The sequence below is a fragment of the Cebus imitator genome, unplaced genomic scaffold (assembly GCF_001604975.1).
Source record: "Cebus imitator isolate Cc_AM_T3 unplaced genomic scaffold, Cebus_imitator-1.0 Scaffold66, whole genome shotgun sequence".
NCBI lineage: Eukaryota > Metazoa > Chordata > Mammalia > Primates > Cebidae > Cebus > Cebus imitator.
In genome coordinates this window covers 3,057,534-3,066,572 of record NW_016107381.1, presented here as the reverse complement: position 1 = coordinate 3,066,572, position 9,039 = coordinate 3,057,534, and the positions used below count along the sequence as shown (strand labels likewise).

Genomic DNA, 9,039 nt, shown 5'->3' with positions numbered 1-9,039 from the left:
AGTTGTCTTTTGCTAAGTAATAAATTAACTCAAAGCTTAGTGGTTTGAAATGACAAACATATACAATCTTGCAGTTTTTCTGGGTTGGGAATCTGGGCACAGCTTAGCTGGGCACCTTTGCCTTAAGGTCCGCCAAGAGGTTTTAGTCAAGCTGTTGGCCAGGGTTGTAATTTCATCTGAAGGCATGACTGAGGAAGATCTGCTTCCAAGGCCACTTCTGTGGTTGTTGGTAGGATTTAGTTCCTTGTGAACTGTTGGGTTGAGGGCCTAATTCCTCGCTGACTGTTGACAAAAGGCCTTTACAGTTCTCTGTCACATGAGCTTTTCCATAGGCAGTTCACAACATGGCAGCTAGCAAGGGGGGGTGGGGGGAGAGAGAGAGAGAGAGAGAGGCCAAGGATAGCAGCCAGAGTCTTCTTGAAAATTAATCTTGGAAGAGACCATCCCCCAGCTTTTGCCATATTCTATTTGCTAGAATTGAGTCACTAGGTTCAGCAACACTCAAGGGATGGGAATTGCACAAGGGTGTGAATATCTGGAAATGGGGATCATTAGGAGCTGCCTTAGAGGTTGCTGACAGCAGACTTTCCCCCCTTTTTTTCTTTTCCAAATTGATTTCAGGCAATACAGCGGCCTTTTCTATTCTTTTTTTTTTTTTTGAGACGAAGTCTTGCACCATCGCCTGAGCTGGAGTGCAATGGAGCAATATCAGCTCACTGCAACCTCTGCCTCCTGGGTTCACGCGATTCTCCTGCCTCAGCCTACTGAGTAGCTGGGATTACAGGCATGTACCACCACTACTGGCTGATTGGTTTTTTTTGTATTTTTAGTAGAGACGGGTTTTCACCATGTTGGCCAGGCTGGTCTCAAACTCCTGACCTTGTGATCTGCCCGCCTTGGTCTCCCACAGTGCTGGGACCACAGGTGTGAGCCAATGCGCCTAGCCACAGTAGGCTTTTTCTGCAGCTTTAGACTTTATGTTTCCTTGCCTTACTCTTCCCTCACATGCAGGTTCTAAGTTTATAATACAAACGAGAGCTGAAAATGTAGGCGTTCTACATTAAGGAACTCTGCTAAATGCTTCACACAGCCCTTATGACATCATACACCATTATATTATATGCCCTTACATTATATGCCCTTATGACCCCACTACATGACGTGGCCGTTTGTTAATTTGATACTCATCTACATCCCAATTATCCTGTGAGCTCCCTGAGGACAGGGAATTGGTTTTGTTCACCGCAGAAATCCAGAGCACACAGCAGTGGCTAGCACAGAGTTGGTTCTCAATAAATGTTTGTCAAATAAACAAAGGAATGAGAAAGTCCTTTTGCTTCATACAACAAACCTACAAGGTGGTTATAGTTCTTACCCTCATTTCACAGGAAATTGAGACTCAGAGATAAGCTGACTTTCTCAGCCTTATATATAGGTAGGAAGTAGTGGGGTCCAGGAGCCGAGGTGTGTCAAGCCACCTCAAAGCTCATTCTCTTAATTACCTGAGTTTGTGGCCTCCTGTTTTTAGTTGGGGGTAGAAAGTGTGTGTGTGTGTGTGTGTGTGTGTGTGTGTGTGTGTGTGTTTGTGTGTGTGTGATGTATTTGGGAGGATTTATTGATCTTCTTCCACCAGCAGCTTCTCAGTAGGCAGTTTCTACCACCCACTATAGTTTGGAGTGGAGTAAGACTTCCTTGGCTGAATCCTCAAGGAATTTCTACTTCCTTCATATATTGGAGAGGAGAATGAAAATCGGAAGGGAAGGGACAGCAGAGAGCAAGAAATATGGAACCATCGAAACCATGAGTCACAGAAGTAACTGGGGGAGTTGATGGTCTCCTACTATGTCTGCCTGATTTTTATGAAGTGAATGAAGCTAAGGCAGACTGGGTGTCAGTAAACTTTTTGTAGGTCATTCGTCCTTTTAGTGTCCCTGCTCCTTTTACTTTCGTTTCGGTTGCCACATGTTTCTACTCCTATTCAAGTTAAAATTTTTTTTTGAAAGTTTGAAAGCCCTGTGTCTCAGATGCCTTGTGAGAGAGGTAATGATACTGATAATTAAAAAAAAAAACTATGATAACAAAACTAACATTTATTGAGTGCTTACTATGTACTAGGCAAGATTCTAAGTGTTTCTCATGCACTAACTTATTTAAAAGATCCTATGAAACCATTAAGTTAACCCTATGGATGACCTTAAAGGCAGATATACTAGTTATCTATTACTGCATGGTGAATTATCCTGAAAGTTAGTGGCTTAGAACAACAATGAACATTTATTGTCTCTACCAGTTTCTGTGTATCAGGAATTTGGGGGTGGCTGGGGGTTCTATTCCAGCTCACTGAGAGCTCAGTCATATGTTAGTCAAAGGTACAGTCATCTGAAGACTTTACTAGGGCTGGAAGATCTGCTCCCAAAATGGTTCACACCAAGGCTGGCAAGACGCCAGAAAGCTCAGTTTCTTCGCACGTAGACATATCCATAGGGCTGCTTGAGTGTCCTTACAACATGGTAGCTGGCTTCCCTCAAGACAAGTGATCAAAGAGAACAAAGAAGAAACTGCTGTGTCCTTTTTGACTCAGCCTTGGAGTTATCTGCTGTCACTTCCACAATATCCACTGGTCACATATGGTAGCCCCATTCAGGATGGAAGGACATTGTACAAAGATGGATGCAGAAGTGAGACTCTTTGAGAGCTATCACAGAAGTTGGCTTCTGCAACAGTTGTCTTGTGTGTACTACAACCACACAAAGCTAATGTTTCTTGAGCAATTACTATGTGCAAGGTACCGTGCCAGAGGCTTTACATACATTATATTTTTAAATCCTGGACAGCAACCCTAAGATCCAGGTGATCCTATAATCCCCATTTTACAGATAAGGAAACTAGGACTCAGAGAGGCTAATAACTTGCGCAAGGTCACAGAGCAAGTGAAAGGAGCATAGGAGCCCATCTCAGACACACCTCAAGTTCACTTTGCACAGGGGCTGCTGTGGGGAGTAAATGAGAAAATGTTTGCAAATTACAGAGCATTGTATGGAGGCCCACAGAGAGACAACATTCTTTCTTCCCTCCTTCAGCAATGTGAAACCACGGCAGAAGCACGCATCCAAGGTCAGAGTGTCAATCTCTTGGTAAATAAGAGACCTAAAGTACTTTGTTTTGGATTTTTATTAAACCATTCTTAGAAAAGACTGATTGGCTCCACAGGACCTAAACAATTAGCACTGAAACCTCTCACATTAGCTGGAAATGGAATGCTTTGTGCTTTTGATGGCATTCTGAAGAACTGGGAAAGAGGTTAGTAAGGAAGTATAAAGAATGGTTTCCTCTCCTGCCTAGCTTATATGGTGAGGAGGAAGTTGGGAGTGATTTAGAATAATTATAAAAACAACAGTTGACCTTAAATAAGATTTTACATTAGTCCAAATGATTTCAAAGACATTAATATATTTAAAAGCGTGTGTGCCTGTGTGCATGAGAGAGAGAGAAAGAGAGACAGAGTCAAACCTGGAAAGTAAGGAAGTTGATGGCCCCAAAGAAACCTAAGGAAACAAGAACTATAGCGCTGGGTCAGTTGCATTACCTTTCCATAACCCTAATGTTTGGAGGCAAATGAGCAGCTGTAGGAGAAGTTATTTGCATATTTGCCTCCTCAGGTATTATTAGCAAAGGGAGGAGGCCTCTCCCAAGAAGCTACCTGGAACAATGCACATACTCACACGCATGGGAAAGTTTGCATAAAATTTTAGGGGTTTTAAAACTCCCTGAAGCCCATGAGACAGTCTCCTTAATATTCTCCGATCCCAGGATAAAAGCCCTAATGCCGAATTATTTAGATAATTTATTTATATTTTCCATATGTACTACGAACTATGGAACTTGCTAAACTTTCCTCCATCACATCACGTTTTCTCATTACCTTGAACCATGACTGGTATTTTTAAATTTTGACCTGATCCATTTTAGCCTTTATGTTTCCAGACTACAGCAGGCAATTACAAAGTAAAGTAATTGAATCTTAACACCCTTGAGGTTGTCTCCAGAGCATCCCAAATCTGATGCAGGCATCCCCTTTATAACTGCCTCTGTAACCGTGCCTTTCCCTTTCCTTCAGTCAGGTTCTAGTGTTTTGACAAATGTATACAGTTGTGAAACTACTATGATAATCAAGATTAGAACAGTCACACTGCCCCCAAAAGTTTTAAGCTGTTGATCCATTTATCAGTTGATGGGCAGTTGTTTTCAGGTTTTGGCAATGATTTGAATCAATCTTTTGCTTTTGCTTTTTTTGTTGGGGGGGGTCGGGGAGGGTGGAGCACAAAAGTGTCATTCCATTCTTCCACCATCTACGTCCTTTTGGGACTTTTCACCAGTGCTCTCTGGAAGCAACTACATTGGTGCAGCTATATTTTTGAATTTGGGTATCTGCCTTTCATTACTTCCCCCCCCCCATTGGGTTTCAAATGTTCTACTGGTCAAGGTGGACACTATGCAGACGAAATGACTCACGTGGTCCAGGTATGTGCATGGAAGGTGTCAGCTGCTCTTACCTGTGGCTCCTGGATCATCCCCTTTGGAATCAGCCCCAATGTTGTTAAAAACGCAGAATCTCAGGCTCCACGCCAGATCTGCTGAATCAGAGTCAGTATTTTAACAAGACCGTCAAGTGTGCTGGATGTATATTAAAGTTTGAGAAGCACTGGTATTCCACACTTGCTACTAAAAATACACTACAATTTTCTCATAAAATTTAGCCCTTTATTTTAGCTTTTTCTTTCTCTCTCTGGAGTAAACTCATTTTGTAGTCGAGTAAAGAACTCAAGTTTGGGTCTGAGCACTGCATCCTCTCTGGGTGTGGAAGCAAAGGCAGAAATGAGAGGGACAAAAGGAGGCAGAGAACAGAGCCCAGGCTGCTAGGCTATCCTTGCAGTCAGACCTGGGAGGCGATGAGAGACCGAAAGAAAGGCTGGACGCTGTGCCCTGCTCAGCGGCCCCTCGGAGCCAGGACACACAGGGTAGGATGCGGACGGCCAGGCGCAGCCAGGCGCTGGCAAAACTTAGCCAAGCCGGGCCGGCCGGGCAGGGGCTGGCGGGCGGGCGGGAGGAGGGACGGACGGGGGGGCGGGGCCGGCACAGCGAGGGGCGGGGTCAGCGCCGAGGCCGCAGGGGCAGCGACGGCGCCGGGCAGTGGGAGCGGCGGCCGCGCCATGTGGCTGCTGGGGCCGCTATGCCTGCTGCTGAGCAGCGCCGCGGGTGAGTCGGGGGCGGCCGGCGAACTTCCCGCGGGGCGCGGGGTGTGGGGCACGAGTTGCCGGGCACGGGGCACGGCGGTCGGGTGCGTTCGAGTTCCCTCCCGGGCGCGGGCCGCTCTGCGGGCGTGGGTGTGCGCGGAGGGCGGACCCCGGCGCAGGGCTGGCCGGGACCCTGCCGAGGGGCCGCTGCGGGGTGCGCGCCGTCCTATTGTGTGGGCGTGCACGCCGGGCCGTGTTGTGCTGCGCGCGGGTGGGGCTCTGTGTGCAGCCTGGGTCTGGGGAGCCAGGCGGCTGCCCCGATTGGGCGTAGCTCGAGTGTGGCTGTGTGTGTGTGTGTGTGTGTGTGTGTGTGTGTGAGAGAGAGAGAAACGGGGGTGGGAGTGGAGAGAACTCTCCTTGATCCAAGCTGGCTGATCACTAGCAGCTCCGGTTTGTAGCTCCCAGTGAAAGCGCAGAGAATGAGAGGACGCCACACTTTCAGATGAATTTTTGTTGCTCAAGCACCAGGAGATTCCCAGCGGAGGAGCCCCACGGGTCGCCAGCGCGACTCTTGTGGCCTGCGAGTTGGCACTGCCTTGGTGCTGTGGTTCTTGGTTTAGAGTCAGAAAAGCACCATCAATCTTAACGCTGCTGTTTTGGCCGGTGCTGTGGGTTGCTCAGATTTTAGCGCTGGGAATCAACAAGTTGGACGTCCACTCAGAAACCCAATTATAAAGACAGTAATTATAAAGACCATAGATGGATAAATGTATAATGAAGGGAAGAAAACAGCCTAAAAAGGCTGAGAATACCCAAAATCAGAATGCCTCTCCCTCTACAGGGGATCACAGTTCCTCATCAGCAATGGAACAAGGCCTGATGGAGAACGAGTGTGTTCCATTAACAGAAGCAGGCTTCAAAAGGTGGATGATAAACTTCTGTGAATTAAAAGAACTTGTTCTAACCCAATGCAAAGAAACTAAGAACTTTGAAAAAAGGTTTGACGAAATGTTAACAAGAATACACAATTTAGAGAGGAATATAAGTGAATCAGTGGAGCTGAAAAACACGAGAACTTTGCGAACTATGCTCAAGTTTTAACAGCCAAATCGATCAAGCAGAAGAAAAGATATCAGAAGTCGAAGACCAACTTAATGAAATAAAACGAGAAGACAAGATTAGAGAAAAAAGGATAAAAAGGAATGAGCAAAGCCTCCAAGAAATATGGGACTATGTGAAGAGACCTAATCTACGCTTGATAGGTGTACCTGAATGTGACGAAGAGAATCAATCCAAGCTGGAAAATAAGCTTCAGGATATTATTCAGAAAAACTTTCCCAACCTAGCAAGGCAGGACAATAGTCAACTCCAGGTAATACAGAAAACACCACAAAGATATTCCTCAAGAAGACCAACCTCAAGGCACATAATCGCCAGATTCACCAGGGTTGAAATGAAAGAGAAAATACTGAGGGCAGCCAGAGAGAAAGGTCAGGTTACCCATAAAGGGAAGCCTATCAGACTCACAGCAGATCTCTCAGCAGAAACCCTACAAGCTAGAAGAGAGTGGGGGCCAATATTTAACATCCTTAAAGAAAAGAACTTTCAACCTGTAATTTTGCATCCAGCCAAACTAAGCTTCATAAGCAAAGGAAAAATAAAATCTTTTATGAACAAGCAAGCACGCAGAGATTTCATCACCACCAGGCCTGCTTTACAAGAGCTTCTGAAAGAATCACTACACATACAAAGGAACAACCAGTATCAGCCTTTCTAAAAAATACCAAAAAGTAAAGAGCATCAACATAATCAAGAATTTACATCAACTAATAGGCAAAACAGCCAGCTAACATTAAATGGCAGTACTAAACTCACATATGTTATTATTAATTCTAAATTTAAATCGACTAAATCCCCCAATCCAAAGACATAGACAGGCAAAAAAAGCCAAAACCCATCGGTATGCTGCATCCAGACCCATCTCACACGCAAGGATACACAGACTCAAAACAAAGGGATGGAGAAAGATTTACCAACCAAATGGAGAGCAAAAATAAATAAATAAATAAAAAGGAGTTGCTTTAAAGCAACAAAGATCAAAAGAAGCAAAGAAGGATATTACATAATGATAAAAGGATCAATGCAACAAGAAGAGCTAAGGATCCTAAATATATACGCACCCAATACAGGGATACCCAGATATATAAGACTTATAAAGAGACTTAGGCTCCCACACAATAATAGTGGGAGACTTCAACATCAATATTAGACAGCTCAATCAGACAGAAAATTAACAACGATACCCAGGATTTGAACTCAGATCCAGAACAAGTAATCTTAATTAACATTTACAGAACTCTCCACTTTAAATACACAAAATATACACTCTTATCAGTACCACATCACATCTATTTACAGGTTTAAATGAAATATTGGTTGGCTGCTTGTTTGTTATTTTCTTCCCTCACATTAAAAAAATTTTTTTTTCATGTCTCTATTATTAAGCACAATTATAGACATACCCATTTTTAGACTGCATTCTAGCCTGGGCAATAAAGCAACACCCCCGATCTCTCTCCCTCTTCCTCTTTCTCTTTCTTCCTCTCCTTCATTCTTTTTTTTTTAATTCCTTTTTTCCTTTCTTTCTTCTTTAAAAAAAACAAAACAAAACAAAACAAAAAAACCCTGTGAGAGACAGGAGCTATTATGTTTATTAGAGATTAAAAAAAAAAAAAAAAGAGAACTCTTCCCTAATCTCCTCTTCCCACTCTTCGCAGACGTCTGGGTGCACGCGGCTGCGTTAGCTTCCTCGGGACCTCTTTCTGAGTCTCTGGCGTGCACTCCACACCTCAGTTTCCCCACCTGCCCCGCAGAAGTAGCAAAGCCACTTCCTTTCATTCCTCTCTGGGACTGTTTGGTTTGGGTAAAGTGAGTTGCATCAGGGCCGGACCTGGGAATTGCTCATTTTTCTCACTGATCCTGGGAACGGAAGCTTGATTTAAGATGTCTGACCACCCTCACTTGCCCAGCCATGGGTGCCCTGACCAGCAAGGGGCGCTGGGAGAGGACATGGGGCTTCATCCGACAGCCCTCTGAACCTGGCACCACCACGAGTGCATCCCGGGGCCTGGACTGCAGCAAGCCTCCTTCCCTTCCAGACAGCGTGCCGTTCCCAGGAACTTTTCTGCTGATGTGGGCACGCTCCGAATTCCGGCCTGGGAGCCCTTCCTCCTCTGCCCTTGCCCGCTGTCCACAGCTGTCAGCTGTCCCTCCTGGTCTGGGCCCGCCCTTGGCCCCTTGATGTTTATTTCTGGGCATCTGATGCCCAGAATGTGGGTGACAGGGCCCAGTGAACTTTCTTCAGTAGACTCTTGCCTGCCTGGTGTTTGTGCCACCCACATGTCTAATAGATGCCCGGTTTTGCCAAGGGCTTCTAGCAGCTTGCCTGTCGAGGTATCTTTGGTGATGTGTGGGTTTGCTAAGTTGAGGGTCATTTCATACTGAGTTGTCCCTTAGAGATATGAATGCGTTAAAGGGAAATCTCCTCTCTTCCTTGATGTCCCTGGTGCTGGGCATCTCACAGCCCACTGGGCAGCCTTTACTGCTCTCAGGCCCACGATGTCATCTCCACGCTTCTGACATCCCATTTAGATGCTTGTGGGTTTGCTGGGCTTCCAGGGAGGGGCTGGGCTTCCAGGGAGGGGTGAGGCCTTCTGGTGACTGCTGTAGATTTTTTTTTTTTTTCTTTTCCTTGAGAAGGAGTTTTACTCTTGTTGCCCAGGCTGGAGTGCAATGGCACGATCTC

The 9,039-nt window shown here is 45.4% G+C and overlaps 1 protein-coding gene across 3 annotated transcripts in view; it reads left to right on the top strand.

Moving 5' to 3' along the window:
• The first annotated feature begins 4,815 nt into the window (after positions 1-4,815).
• The window catches only part of LDLRAD3 (low density lipoprotein receptor class A domain containing 3), a 299,452-nt gene continuing 295,228 nt past the window's right edge, over positions 4,816-9,039 (top strand). For 2 of the 3 annotated variants that reach the window (XM_017530506.2, XM_017530505.2), the window contains exon 1: positions 5,163-5,256. In XM_017530506.2, coding sequence (XP_017385995.1) covers positions 5,211-5,256 — 46 coding nt within the window. In that variant the 5' untranslated portion in view covers positions 5,163-5,210. Of the gene's footprint in view, positions 5,019-5,162; positions 5,257-9,039 lie in introns of those variants that run through there. The other variant, XM_037739245.1, reaches the window with a different exon arrangement.